This window comes from Anolis sagrei, chromosome Y, assembly GCF_037176765.1.
Source record: "Anolis sagrei isolate rAnoSag1 chromosome Y, rAnoSag1.mat, whole genome shotgun sequence".
Classification (NCBI taxonomy): Eukaryota; Metazoa; Chordata; class Lepidosauria; order Squamata; family Dactyloidae; genus Anolis; species Anolis sagrei.
Window position 1 is genome coordinate 42,706,300 of NC_090035.1, and position 15,127 is coordinate 42,721,426.

Here is a 15,127-nt window from a genome sequence, read left to right on the forward strand (position 1 = left end):
TACCGCCGTTTCTCAGCCTAGCCGGCGACTCAACGCGGTTTACAACATAATATAACAATCAACAGTATACAGTTAAAAGCATAAAAAACATAAAAAACATAAAAACACAATTCATACATCAATACCAATCCAGTTCGACTCTTAACTAAAAACGTGATCCAGTTCGTCATCCATGTTGCCAGTCCTTTAGTCAGTTACCATTCATTGCATTGGGTTAACCAAATGCCTGCTTAAACATCCAGGTCTTCAATCTTCTTCGGAATATCATCAATGAAGGGGCTGATCTTACCTCCAAGGGCAGGGCGTTCCATAGCCGCGGGGCCACCACAGAAAAGGCCCTGTCTCTCGTACCCGCCAGCCGCACCTGTGAAGCAGGCGGGATAGAGAGCAGGGCCTCCCCAGAAGATCTTAGGGTCCTGGCGGGCTGATAGGCCGAGATACGTTCGGATAGGTAAGTTGGGCCAGAACCGTTTAGGAAAAGATACCTTCAAAACAAGTATTCAAAGATCAAGAGGGAAGGATGCAGGGAATCATTATAGAATTTGATGCAAGGAGAGTACTACTATGTAACATTTACGCCCCAAACGGTGCCAAAACAAAATTTATCGACTCCCTACACAAGAAAATTCTAGCCCAGGAATACGACAACCTAATTATTATGGGAGATTTTAACGGGGTCGTTAATAGCAAACTAGACAAAATTACGGGAAAGAAAAAAAAGGGGGTAAATCACCAGACTGGGAAACTCCCAAAAGAATTTAGTAGATTAAGAGAAAATCTAGGATTGCAAGATGTTTGGAGATTTCTCCACAAGAGCGATAGGGACTTCACATTCTATTCGGCCCGCCACGACTCGTGGTCACGCATAGATATGGTGTGGGGGTCAGAAAAAATAATAGAAAAAATGGTAAAGGTTAGAATATTAACAAGAACCAATTCTGACCATGCCCCGTTGGAAATAACCATGGAAAAGACTGGTATCGTGGCAAGAACAAGGACATGGAGATTAGACGAACAACTGATAAGGGAACAGAAAGATCAGGAAATAAATAAAAAAATATTAATAGAGTTCTTTAAATTCAATACAGAAAAAGATACAACCATAGATATCATTTGGGATACATCTAAGGCGTATATTAGAGGCCACCTTATTCAACAAAAAGCCATAAGGAATAAAATAAGAAAGACCGAAACAAGAGAATTAGAAGGAAACATTAAAAAAAACGGAAAATGAACTTAAAAAACGACCCCACAAAGAATCATTAAAACTCAAACTAGAAATTCTAAGGAAAAGATGGGACACTCTACAACTAGAGGAAATCAGTAAAAAACTAAAATACATAAGACAAAACCATTTCGAAAACGCTAATAAAATAGGGAAACATCTAGCCTGGAAGGTAAGAAGAAAAAAACATAAGCAACAGATAACTAAAATAGAGGATAATGGCAGAAGTTACGTAAAACAACCAGAAATAGAAGAACAATTCAGAAAATTTTATTAAAAGCTTTATGCAGCTGATAATATTCCTAAAGAGAAAGTAATAAACTACCTAGGAAAACAAAGAGTAAAGAGGCTATCGGAGGAAGAAAGGGAAATATTAAACAAAAAAGTAACAGAAGATGAGATAAAGGAAATAATAACAAAATTACCACCGAACAAATCCCCAGGTCCTGACGGGCTAACAGAAAAATACTACAAAGTCTTCAGTGAAATATTATCACCATATCTAGCAAAGGTAATGAACAAAGCCCTTGAAGACAGGAAGCTACCAGAATCCTGGAGAACAGCACATATAACCGTAATACCAAAAGAAGACCAGGACACAACAAAAGTATCGAATTATCGCCCAATATCGCTTTTAAATGTCGATTATAAAATATTCTCGGGCGTGATAGCAGCAAAGTTAAAAAAGGTGCTTGAAAAAAGAATAAATATTGACCAGACGGGATTTTTGCCAGGGCGACAAATAAGTAAGAATATGAGACTGATACTTAATGTAATAGAATACTATAACAAACACACACAAAATGAGGCAGGTCTCTTATTCTTAGACGCGGAGAAGACCTTCGACAGGGTCAATTGGGGATTTATAATAGAACTAATGAAAGAACTGGATGCAGGACACCACTTCTCCAATGCGATCAAAGCAATTTACTCACTACAAACAGCGAAAATAATAGTGAATGGACAAGCATCAGACACAATTAAAATATCTAGGGGGACAAGGCAGGGGTGCCCAGTATCCCCATTGATATATATTATGACCCTAGAGATATTGCTCGACAGCATTAGGAACAACAAAGAAATCAAAGGGCTAAAATTAAGATCACACAATTACAAGATAGCAGCATTCGCGGATGATGTTGTAGGAGTGATAGAAGATCCAATAAAACAATGGGATAAATGGTGGTCAGAAATTACATCCTTCGGTGAGGTAGCAGGACTAAAAATAAATAAAAATAAAACGAAATTTTTGGTAAAAAATATGGCAAAGGAAAAAAAGGAAGAACTTCAAAGAATATCAGGAGTGGAAGTCACATCAAAAGTCAAATATTTAGGAATATATATAACATCTAGCAATGCGCAGTTAATAAAGAATAACTATAACACCAGATGGAAACAAATTAAGGAAAAGATGTACAGATGGCAAAGGTTGGAACTTTCCCTCCTAGGGAGAATCGCACTAACAAAAATGAATATCTTAGCGGAGATCTTATATCTATTCCGCATGATCCCTGTAATAAAAACAAAAAGCATAATAGCAAAATGGCAGAAAGAATTAAATAAATTTATATGGCAGAACAAGCGGGCCAGAATAAAATTCAGGAACATGTGCGACGATCCGAAAAGGGGAGGGCTGGGATTACCAGACCTCCAACTTTATTACGATGCAGCAGCGCTTGCATGGGTGAGGGAGTGGGCAACACTAAAAGATGACAAAATGTTATCACTGGAAGGGGAGGACTTAAATAAAGGGTGGCATAACTACCTATGGGGAGAGAAAGCCACAAAAGAAAAGAACTTCTCCAACCACCCCATCAGGGCGTCTCTAATAAGAACATGGAACAAATACAAGGGGAGATGGTATGTGAAAACACCAACATGGATCTCCCCGAACGAGGCAGACCAAAGGAGGGAAACGGCAGGAGGCAAATGGTTAAGATACAAACAACTCCTGAAGGCTGCTAACCAGGGGCCAAAACTAAAAACGCTAGAGGAAATAAGGCAAATAGAATCGAACTTCACCTGGTTCCAATATTGGCAGGTAAATGAGAAATTTAAGGAAGACAACAAAATAGGTTTTGAAACGAAAGAGAAGGTATGGGACAAGATGCTAAATAAAGAGAGAAAAGTGATTAAAGGATTATACCAACAACTACTATCATGGGCATCGGAAGAAGAACAAGTGAAGGAGGTTATGGTTAAATGGGCAAGGATGATAGGACGCACAATAACAATGTCGGAATGGGAGGGAATCTGGAGAAAAAAAACTAAAATACACATACGCTTCAGAGATAAAAGAAAATTGGGTCAAAATGTTTTATCTCTGGTACCAGACACCAGAAAAAATAGCGAAATACAGTAAAGGAAGATCTGACAAAAAGTGTTGGCGATGTGGAAAGAAATTGGGAACTTTTCTACACATGTGGTGGGATTGTAAGATCATTAGAAAATTCTGGAAGGAAGTACACCACAAGATAAAAGATATACTGCAAATCAATTTGGAATTTAAACCGGAACACTTTTTGCTGGGCTTGAATGACCCAACCATGAACAAAAACGATGAAAAAATTTTGTTTTACCTCACCACGGCAGCGCGAATTAGTGTGGCCCGCCTATGGAAGAACAAAGAGACAGCAGACTTCAGTCAGTGGATGAGCAAATCCATGGATATTATGAACATGGACTTACTAACTCAGAAATTAAGGAAAAATGAACAGACAAGAGAATACACTGACTGGAGCAAACTCATAACCTTCTTAGAGAAACATAATAAGAAAAGGGAATAGAATACGAAAGAAGGAGAAAACCCAGAGAATAGTAACCGACCAAAAGAGTACCCGACCAACATAAAACCTAAAAGATCCACAAAGATATAAGGAACGATACGCTTAAATACCCTGGAAGTCAAAAGATCTATATAACTGTTATATATGTTTGTAAGTTTGTCATGTGTCATTATATTTGTTTGGTAGGGAGGTAGTATAATAGACTAGGGGAGGGGGGCTGGGAGGGGGGAAGGGTCAACAAAGAACTTCCCCCTATTATAAGATATACTAAGAGACGGTAGAAGAAAGAAATCAATCAGACTTATGATTAGAGGGGAGCATGATTGAAAGATCTACCAACACTGGTTTGTATAATAAGAGGGTAATTGTCTATAGGTTACATGTATTGCACTGTTACAATGTATATGTTTGTATGTTACTATGTAGGAGCAGCATTGCCCCATCTTTTTAAAACTATAAATTAATAAAAACTATTCTTTAAAAAAAAAGATGAAAAAGTTTATTTGGGAAACAAAAATGTCTTCATTTGGAGGTTTCGTTTATCAAATTAGTTTGTTGTTCCTGTCTTTCCACATGGCTTTTCCCACTTTCACAAAGAAGTCTGAATTAGAAAAGTGGATCCAAGTGAGAATGCATACATACATACATACATATGAAGGAGGCCATTTCAAATCCTGAGCCAAAAAGGAGCCTTGCGGCTGTAAGAGAAATAAATATTTGGCTAAATAAAAGTAGCCCAAGTTTGCAGTACCTTTCATTTCTTGCACTGGAAGAAGCCTCAATTAGAAAAATGGACCCAACGGAAAAAATAGGGAAGGAGCAATAAAGAACAGAAAAATGATTCAGTTTTCTGTTCCTGGCTTTCCATGCCACTTTATCCTCTTTCAAGAAGCAGTTCAAAAATTGGATCTCAGTGGAAGAATCCAAAGGCTTGCTTCGAGGTCATTCTGTATCCTGATCTCAAAAGGGGGAGATTTGATTCCGCATCCCGGGCTTGTTTTTACTTGTCCTTTTGGTGAAGGAACTCCTTGCTGCCCTTGTCCCTTCCTCTGAAGCTCCGGACATGGCGCAGGAGCTGGAGCTGGCCCTCGATGGCAGCGCGGATGTCCACATCATACGGGATGTGGACGTAGCGCACGCTCCTCCCAGCAATGAAAAGGCCCTCCAGCTGGGAGGTGCGCCCGGCCCGGTCGGTGAAGGTAGTGGGGCCCAGGCGGATGTTCATGAAGGCATCCATGTTGGTCACGCGCCCCACCGCCAGGCTCTCATCCCATAGTTCCACCTGGGTCATGTGGCCCATCAGGCCCTGCAGCAGCAGCACCAGACTGAAAGGCACTGCAAACTACTCCAACCAGAGAAATCAGCCATAGCAGAGCACCTGATGAACCAACCTGGACACAGCATATTATTTGAGAATACAGAAGTGCTGGACCACTCTCACAACCACCATGTCAGACTACACAGAGAAGCCATTGAAATCCACAAGCATGTGGACAATTTCAACAGAAAGGAAGAAACCATGAAAATGAACAAAATCTGGCTACCAGTATTAAAAAACTCAAAAATTACAGCAGCAAAACAACAGAGGGGAAACAAACAGGCACATGAAATCACTCTCAACAAAAGATTCCCCCCAGGTGCTTCCAAGCCATTGAATGCAAATCAAGGTGATCAGCTGAAACATTCACAGCTAGCCCCAGCAAACAAAAGTCCTTTGTCTCACCCTGGTCATTCCATAGATATATAAACCCATTTTTCCTAGTTCCAACAGACCTCATTACCTCTGAGGATGCTTGCCATAGATGCAGGCAAAACGTCAGGAGAAAAATTGCCTCCAGAACATGGCCATATAGCCCGGAAAAACCTACAACAACCCAGAACTAACAGGGTCACACTTCCCCTGTCCAGCTCCCTGCGGAGGTCATCCACCAAGGCGACCAAAGCCGTCTCGGTGCCGTGACCAGGTCTGAAGCCAGACTGTGACTGATCCAGATAGTTGATGTCATCCAGGAAACCCTGGAGCTGAGAGGCAACTACCCGCTCCAACACCTTGCCCAAAAAAGGAAGGTTGGAGATTGGTCTATTGGGCTGATACAGTGGGGGGAGAAAAGTATTTAGTCAGATACCAATTGTACAAAGCTTCTCTCACTTAAAAAGATGAGAGAAGCTTATAACAGACATCATAGGAAGACCTCAACTATGAGAGACAACATGAGAAAACACATCCAGAAAATATAGGTTGCTTATCTGTAACCGTAGTTTCCCGAGTGGTAACCTGTGAATTCGCACATATGGTATTTCCTGCGCCTGCGCAGACAGTTTGGAATCTTCTAGAAAACTTATTAGACACTTTAAATCACCCCTGACAGATGGCCATCCAGCCTGTTTAAAAGCTTCCAAAGAAGCAGTCTCCACCACATTGTGTGAGTTATGGGCTGACTCACACAGAACAAAAAAGGGGAGCTCAGCAATGTCCTTCGCTGTGACCAAATCCATCTTCGTTGTGACTAGATCCAAGGGAACGGCCCAGATTACAATTGCAGAATAGCGTGATCAACAGTGAACACAATGTTTTTAAATGTTTAAATGTGTTTCAAAATCTATTTTAGAATGCTTCTTTTAATTGAACATTGTTCTAAGGCATCAAATAGCTGCCTTTGTATAGAGCTACCTTGAGTTCCCTTTAGGGTTGAGAAAAGTGAGGTATAAATATGGTAAACATTGTTGTTGGGCCCATAGTCCCCACAGACAACATTGACAACAAATTCTATAAACAAGCAAGGTGAGACACACCTTTTGCACTTATGTTGATAACCCTTCATCTATGGGACTGGTGGACTGACAGATGGATCCACCTTGTGGCAGTGCATCCTGTAAACAAAAAGACATCCACCGAAAATAAGTTTCCTGTGCAAGACACTGGTGTGGTCTGTATCCAGACTATGAGGCAACTTATTACTTCAAGGACTCTTTGACCCCAACAGTTTGAAGTGATTTATTTGTCTGGAAGCCTCTGTCCTGGGCCAAGTTCCTTTGAAGGGAGGAAATCGTAGCAATAATTCTGGAAAAAAATTAACAAGAGACTCCACTTTGGCAGGAAAAACGAAATGCAAAGATACAAAATGGGGGATGCCTGGCTCGAGAGCAGTACGTGTGAAAAAGATCTTGGAATCCTCATGGACAACAAATTAAACATGAGCCAACAATGTGATGTGGCGTCAAAAAAAGCCAATGGGATTTTGGCCTGCATCAATAGGAACATAGTGTCTAGATCTAGGGAAGTAATGCTACCCCTGTATTCCGCTTTGGTTAGACCACACCTGGAATATTGTGTTCAATTCTGGGCACCACAATTCAAGAGAGATATTGACAAGCTGGAATGTGTCCAGAGGAGGGCGACTAAAATGATCAAGGGTCTGGAAAACAAGCCCTATGAGGAGCTGGGCATGTTTAGCCTGAAGAAGAGAAGGCTGAGAGAAGATATGATAGCCATGTATAAATATGTGAGAGGAAGCCACAGGGAGGAGGGAGCAAGCTTGTTTTCTGCTTCCTTGGAGACTAGGACGCAATGGAACAATGACTTCAAACTACAGGAGAGGAGATTCCATCTGAACACGAGAAAGCACTTCCTGACTGTGAGAGCCGTTCAGCAGTGGAACTCTCTGCCCCTGAGTGTGGTGGAGGCTCCTTCTTTGGAAGCTTTTAAACAGAGGCTGGATAGCCATCTGTCAGGGGTGATTTGAATGCAACATTCCTGCTTCTTGGAAGGAGGTTGGACTGGATGGCCCATGAGGTCTCTTCCAACTCTTTGATTCTATTTGATTCTATGATTCTAAGGACAAACGATATGGATGTTGCTTTGATGAGCCGACCATCAAAGAGGTTGGCACACCTCTTACCGTCATCCCTGAGGCACCCGAATTGAGAACCAAGATTGTATGGCTGGAGTCAGAGCCACAAGTGAGGTGTCGCAGTTTTTTATAGCAAAAACATGTACAGATTTCAAAATTTCCGCCTTCCCTTCCCTGCTTGGCTTGCTGGTGATTGGCTGGTGGCCAAACAGCTGGGAGGAGGTTTGGCGGCCCGCCCTCAGCCTGGGCCAATCATGAGGCTTCCCTGCTTCGGGGGAGCCTATCAGGACACTTTCCCCGCTTCGGGGAATTGACGAATCAGGGAAGAGGAGGCGCGACGATCAGAGACAATGGAGAGTAATAGGATTATGACATTCTTGAAACCTACATGTCCCTGCGTCCGGGAAATCGGCCAGCTAGAGGATTGGTTTATTGTCTTGATAATGAGAAGTTGATTGATTTAAGAAGAGTTTTCCTATCCCTGATCTGATAAGAGATGTTTGTCATGTGTCTTGGGTGAGGAAAAATGGAGCTGGGCAGAAGACCCCCTGTGGACAGTCTGGCCCATATTGTTTCTATTAATCAAAACTTGACTGGAGGAGATGCCTATCAATTAGCCTAACTCAGAGAATCAATAGGAACTTCCTGGGCTATTGTTCATGCAAGAGTTTGTGTAATGTTTGTTTTTGTGAAGGCAACAGCCCCCTCGGGCAGCTGAATGCTTCCTGGCCGTCGCTCTAAGGTTGGGGAAGGGGCCAAGTGTTGGGCAAAGCAAAAGGGCAAAGAATAGTTCATAAAAAGATATACATACATCCAAATCATAAACATTTCATAGCAATAAACTCCATCCTTGTCCCACATTCCAAGTATATTTAATAAAAATTTTAATTTCATTTGGAGACTTTGAGTCCAGTGTCTCTGAAGAAAGTTCATGGGGAAATAGTGTTTTCTGAAATTCCAAACAGGCAACAGAAAGTCCTCGGTCTTTGCAAAGGCTGGCAGATGGAACCCCAACTGTGTTGCAATGGATTCACGCTTTGGTCCTTGGAAAACTAGGACTCCCTTTCAGGGTCCGAGGCCCTATGGCCAGACTCTTTCCCGAAGTCCCATGGGGGAACCGCATCGAGTCCCCGGGTCCGGAGCTTGGCAGAGGCGAGGGGCAGAGAGGAGCAATGGAGAAGCAGCAATGGAACCGGCTCATTTGACAATCAGCTGTTTCTAATAAAATATATTCTCAAAACTTGAGAGGTTATTTCCCGAGTGTAGGGGTCCAAAATAAGAAAAGCGAGATGGCAGAGTTGGAATTTAGTACAGAAAAATAAGACATTAAAATGGAGCCGATCCGCCATTTTGTGGATACGGAGATCAGAAAGGAAAAACTCTGTATCCGCGGTTTCAAGCAGCGCGGATCCGGCATCCCCGGAACGCCAGGAAGGCATTCCGGCCAGTCCCCCGTGGCCTGGAAAAGGTTGAATTCATGCATTTAGTTAGTTCAGGCAAGAAGTGACACAAAGTATCAAGCTAGAAAGTTAAAAAGTTGCAATTTCAAGTATCTTTATTAGGGGAATAGTTACAAAGTTAGGGCTTGGGGAAAAGTGAGAGAAAGGCATAGAGGCTTGGTACAGTCCCTGTTTGAGCTGTCTGTTGGGGCACATTTCATTAGTTTGCCCCAATTTGGGCTTCCAGGAACTGCGGAACTCTCCGCTGCGGGTCAGACCAACTTGAAAGCGGGGGCCTCCCCTGCCCTCAATGACAACTGTAGCGAGCTCCTGATATGCTTGAAACCGCGGATACAGAGTTTTTCCTTTCAGATCTCCGTATGCCGCTGGGGCAAGATGGGTCACCACGGCAGACATATACTTGGTAACGCAAGGTGAGCAATCGGGAGACCAAGTAGCAGAACATCAAAACAAAGGCCAGAAATTAGTGACTGGATAGAAAAAATTATAGATATTAAAAATATGGATAGCTTAACATACCTAATAACAAAAAATAAAGGTACCCCAATAAAAGACACTGATTGGACAAAAGTAATAAATTATTTGAAACAAAAAAATTGACATATAATAATATGAAGGGAAGAGAAAACAGGAGGGAAGAAGAAGATGGGAAAAAAGAAAGATGAGGGAAAACCACCGGGAAGATACTCAGGAAGTCAACAAAGGAGTCATACAACAATCTGTCTCTACTTTTATTTACTATTATTTATTTTTTTAATTTTTTCTATTATTATTTTCTTTCTTTCCTTAACTATTATTATTATTATCATTTCCTTTTCTTTGTCTTTCTGCACTATTCTATATCAGCACAAAAAAGATTTTTTTCTCAATAAAGATGATTTAAAAAAAAAAGAATGGGGCTCCACAGCCACCTACAGACTCACAAGAATTCTGATCCTGGAAGACTATCGTACTTGGCCAACGAGGGATTGCCTAAGAAAATAAGTAAGTATGAGTTGCAGTTTGAGAATACCTCTGAATTTTAACAAAATTGGCACATAATGGTATTTGGCAAATGACCTAATAGACATAGATGTTGTTGGTGAACCCTTGCCTTTAACAGTTAGGATATGGGCCTAGTGAAGCCCCGGCAGCCATTTTAGATTAGGAAAGCAGGGAGACATCATCTTAGGTTAGGTTTTCTTAGAGGGGGCTTGTCCTTGTTAAGGAAGAAAAGGGTAGATGGCCAGGATTGGTTAGATAAAGAAAAAAAGCTACCTTTTTGAATTCTGAGGCTTGAGTTTTGGCAGTTGGGTTTTGAGTTGGAGTTTGGGGATAGCAGTTAGAAACTGAAAAGGGAAAAAGAAGGAAGTTTAGCTTGTTATAAATCCTTAATAGTTGCTTCAAGGAAGAACTGTTGGTGTAAACAGACCCTGGAGAATTGGCCTGTTTGTATTGGAGAAACTGCTTAGTGGAATAATAAGAGTTTCTCAGTTTAAAGGTTTTTTGACTAGAACCTTTAATTCCAGCACGGAACTACTTCTGAATCCATCATGCATTTGTACCAGGGGAACTTAAACCTGTTAAATAAACGTTTTGTTATACAGGGTTAGTCAAAATGAATAGGCCAATAAGAAAATTAATTTTAGACGAATGTATGTTTATTGTAACCAAACTACAGCTACGTATCGACAGATAAATTATCAAAGTTTTGTCTCACCTTCAGAGATGTTCGATATGGGCGCCCTGTGTGACACGGCAGACGTCCAAGCGATAGTCCAGTTCATTCCACATCCGTTGCAGCACATCCGACGTAATGGCATCGAATGCAGCACATATGCGCAGTTTTAAGTCGTCCAAGGTCAGCGGTAATGGAGGTCGGAACACAGTGTCTTTCACATACCCCCAGAGAGAAAAGTCGCATGGTGTGAGGTCAGGGGACCTGGGGGGCCACAGGAGGAATGGAAGATCAGTCACTCCAGCACGGCCAATCCAACGTCTGGGAAGGTGTTCGTTGAGGTACTCGCGTACACTGTTGTGCCAATGCAGAGGGGCACCGTCCTGTTGGAATACGAAATCGGGCACTTTCTCTTCTAACTGTGGCATCAACCATTCAGACAACATGTCAGCGTACACTATGCCTGTTACGGTTTTCTCCGCGAAAAAGAATGGGCCAAACACGTGACAGTTGGTTATTGCACAGAAAACGTTTACCTTCGGCGAATCCCTTACATGTTCCAATACGGCATGAGGATTTTCAGATCCCCAAAAGCGGAGATTATGCCTACTGACCTTCCCGCACAGGTGAAACGTTGCCTCGTCACTGAAGACCAGTCTGTTGGCAAAGCCTTCCTCCTCTAGTCTTCGCTGCATTGATTCGCAAAAATCGTGTTGTTTCGAATAGTCACCTTTTTTCAAAGCCTGCACCATTTGCAATTTATACGGCTTGAACTGCAAACGTTTGCGTAACATGCGCCACACAGTTTTTTGCGGAACGTTCAATTCCATGGAAACACGATTTGTCGACTTTTGGGGACTTCGTTGAAAGGATGCACGAATGGATTCCACTGTGTCTTCGGAGACACGCGGTCGTCCTGTGGTTTTACCCTTGCATAAGCAGCCCGTCTCCTCAAATTGCTTTACCCACCTCGCAATGGAATGTCGATGAGGTGGTTCCTTGCCATACTTGGCTCGAAATTCTCGCTGGACCGTAATTACTGACATTGTTTTAGCAAATGTCATCACACAAAACGCCTTCTCTTTGCCTGATTCCGCCATTTTGAAAACAGCGACTCCTAGCGACGCCTAGCGGCATTAACGTACATGTGTGTTGCTCAAAAAAAACTTTGATAGTTTATCTGTCGCTACGTAGCTGTGGTTTGGTTACAGTAAACATACATTCGGGTACAATTAATTTTCTTATTGGCCTATTCATTTTGACTAACCCTGTAGTTAACTCTTTACCACAGCCTTGGTGTGTATGTCATTGATATTTAAACCCTCTGAGGAGAATAAACCCCATGGTAACACGGAAGAGTGTTATTAAGTATCCTCTCAGCCTGAATATTAGAAAGGTGGCTGCGTACCCCAATTGAAGAAACAGTTACAAAACCTCTCAGTTCAGACTTCAGTTAGATATACATATACATAGATATATCCTCCCCTGATTTATCAGTCTCCCTCCTGTGAGTTCCTTATAAGTGTTATAGCTTGTGGGATTCACTAATTTTAAATTTTCCTGTTCCTTCTTCCCTGAAAAAAAGTAGTTCCTTGGATATAGGGCCTTTATAGATGGCTTCTGGATGGTGAACCAATAGAGCAGGTTTGCACTTTTACATAACTAGGTGTCATATTTTCCGAGACCGGTGCTTGGCATCAAAGGAGCTCAGCTAGATCGAGAGCACAGGCCAATCAACTGCTAAAATTAACAAACCATAGCCAACCAGGTTCTTTAGACATGGTTCTTAAAGTATATAAGGCCAAGGTTGCCCCCATGCTCCTGTACGGAGCGGAAGTCTGGGGCCTAAACCAGGTATCATTATTAGAGCAATCTCAAGTACAGCACCTGTGTATCTTTCTGGGAGTGGATAAAAGGACCTCAGCTGCAGCAGTGAGAGCAGAAACAGGAGTATATACAGTTTATGGTTTATCCAAAATTAGGGCATATAAATACTGGATAAAACTAAATGCCACGGCAGATGATAGACTACCAAAATTATGCCTATTAGAGCAGACTAAAAACCAACATTAGTCCTCTTGGTTAGTGCAACTGACAAAATACATTAGTAGCTTTGTAGCCAGAAATTGTTTTTGGGATCCCCATATCAGACTCTCAGGGATCCCCATATCAAAACTACATTCTTAATGGCTGGCAGAATGCACCCCAAACAGCCCTTTTTTCTTTATAAAGCAACACAGCTGAGAACTGCTTATCTGGAGGCAATTGGGTTAAACTGTAGGGGTGATGCAGATATTTGAACGGGATTGGGATTGTGTAACAGCTGGTCTATTTTAACCTTCATTTTTAACTTTTGTGGTATGTAATTTTACCTGGGCATCTTAATGATATTTTAATTATCTTTTAACATAATCAAGTATTAATGTATGTTAGTTCACTATTACGGGAGTTTTAGGATAGTTTTTTTTGTCGTGTCAGAGAATTGGCCGTCTGCAAGGACGTTGCCCAGGGGACGCCCAGATGATTTGATGTTTTATCATCCTTGTGGGAGGCTTCTCTTATGTCCCCGCATGAAGAGCTGGAGCTGATAGAGGGAGCTCATCCACCTCTCCCCGGATTCAAACCTGCGACCTGTTGGTCTTCAATCCTGCCAGCACAGGGCTTTAACCCACTGCGCCACCGGGGGCTCCTTTAGGATAGTGATTAGTGTCTACTTGTGTATGTTTTTGTTTTTAATGTTGATACTGTCAGTGGATCAACTTTGCTTGCATTAAACAAAATTGGCACAAAACAAGTGTTTATGTTTTCCATTGATAATCCCAGTCAACTCAAAAGGAGACCCATCAGTCTTTATTTATTTATTTATTATTCAAACTTAAATGCCGCCACTCCCCTAGGGCTCGGACCAGCTTACAAAACAAACTGGAATCTAACACAAATTAAAACAACAGATCCTGCATTGTATCATCAGGAGGAGAAAATAAAGTTACATGAAGAATGGTTGCATTTTCTCCTTCTAGCCCATTACTAGAAAAAAATCCCAACATGTTTCCTCAAATACCGTTTCTTCATGTTAAGCACAGACGAGCAACACCTGTTGAATTTTTTTGTGCATTTAGCTGCTGCAACTGCAGAACTCTTGTCTAGAGCAGAGTGGTACCCCATCTACACCCAGATAGTTGAAATTACTGGAAGTCATAATTATCTGAACAGAATGTTCTCTAGATGGGTTACCCTGAAGGTTTTCTGCTTCTGGCCATTTTATTATTATTCTTTTTTAAAAAAAATCTGTCCAAACTTGAATAAATAAACATTTCTACAGCTGTAGCTCAGCCTTTTCCAATTTGGTTTTTCAGATGTGCTAGACTAGGCATGGGTGAACTCTGGCCCTCCCTCCAGGTGTTTTGGATTCCAATTCCCACAATTCCTAACAGCCTACTTGAGGAACTTCAAGTTCCTTCTGGTGTGAGAGAATTAGCCATCTGCAAGGACGTTCCCCAGGGGACATTGCCCGGATGTTTGACCATCCTTGTGGGAGGCTTCTGTCATGTCCCCGTACGGGGAGCTGGAGCTGATAGAGGGAGCTCATCCGCGCTCTCCCCGGATTAAAACCTCTGATCTGTCGGTCTTCAGTCCTGCCAGCTCAAGGGCTTAACCCACTGTGCCTACTGATAGTGCTTTTTCTACATAAAGACAGACTGGATGGCCTTTGGAGGTCCCTTCCTACTCTAGGATTCTAAACATATTGTGAATCTGTATATTATAATGGAACAATTATGCAAGGCTGGGGTAAAAATTGCTGGAAGAAACTTTAACCACCTAATTATAACCATAACCATATTACTAACTCTCAAAACATGTAAACGTTGAAATAGAGCAGAAACATCAAAGGATTAGAAGCACATGCCTAAAGTCAATAAAACCGTGAAGAAACTCTATCAAAACACAGCTGCTTTTTTCTGGCCTTCCTAACCTTCTCCTTGTTCGGCCCAATAAGACCTCTGTAGTTTTGTGGGGAGAGACCCGGGCGCAGGGGAGAGACCCGGGCGACTCCTCCCTCCTTCCCTGCAGCCCAGCATAGGTCCAGTAGCGTCACCCTTGCGGATGCTCATTCCCTCTGGCAGAGGCCGCTGTCTGGAGACTCTCAC

The 15,127-nt window shown here is 42.0% G+C and overlaps 1 protein-coding gene and 1 long non-coding RNA gene across 2 annotated transcripts; both read right to left on the minus strand.

Moving 5' to 3' along the window:
- Positions 1-4,886: 4,886 nt before the first annotated feature.
- On the minus strand, positions 4,887-7,916 carry LOC137095606 (U7 snRNA-associated Sm-like protein LSm10). The gene is made up of 2 exons (XM_067462380.1): positions 7,911-7,916; positions 4,887-5,353 (listed from the first exon to the last, which is right to left on the minus strand). The coding sequence occupies exons 1-2, from the start codon at positions 7,914-7,916 to the stop codon at positions 5,012-5,014; spliced, it is 348 nt and encodes a 115-aa protein (XP_067318481.1). The 3' UTR covers positions 4,887-5,011.
- Positions 7,917-9,939: 2,023 nt separating this feature from the next.
- LOC137095234 (uncharacterized) lies at positions 9,940-15,127 on the minus strand. The gene is made up of 3 exons (XR_010908818.1): positions 14,953-15,127; positions 10,580-10,650; positions 9,940-10,294 (listed from the first exon to the last, which is right to left on the minus strand). It is a non-coding gene; the product is annotated as an uncharacterized lncRNA (long non-coding RNA).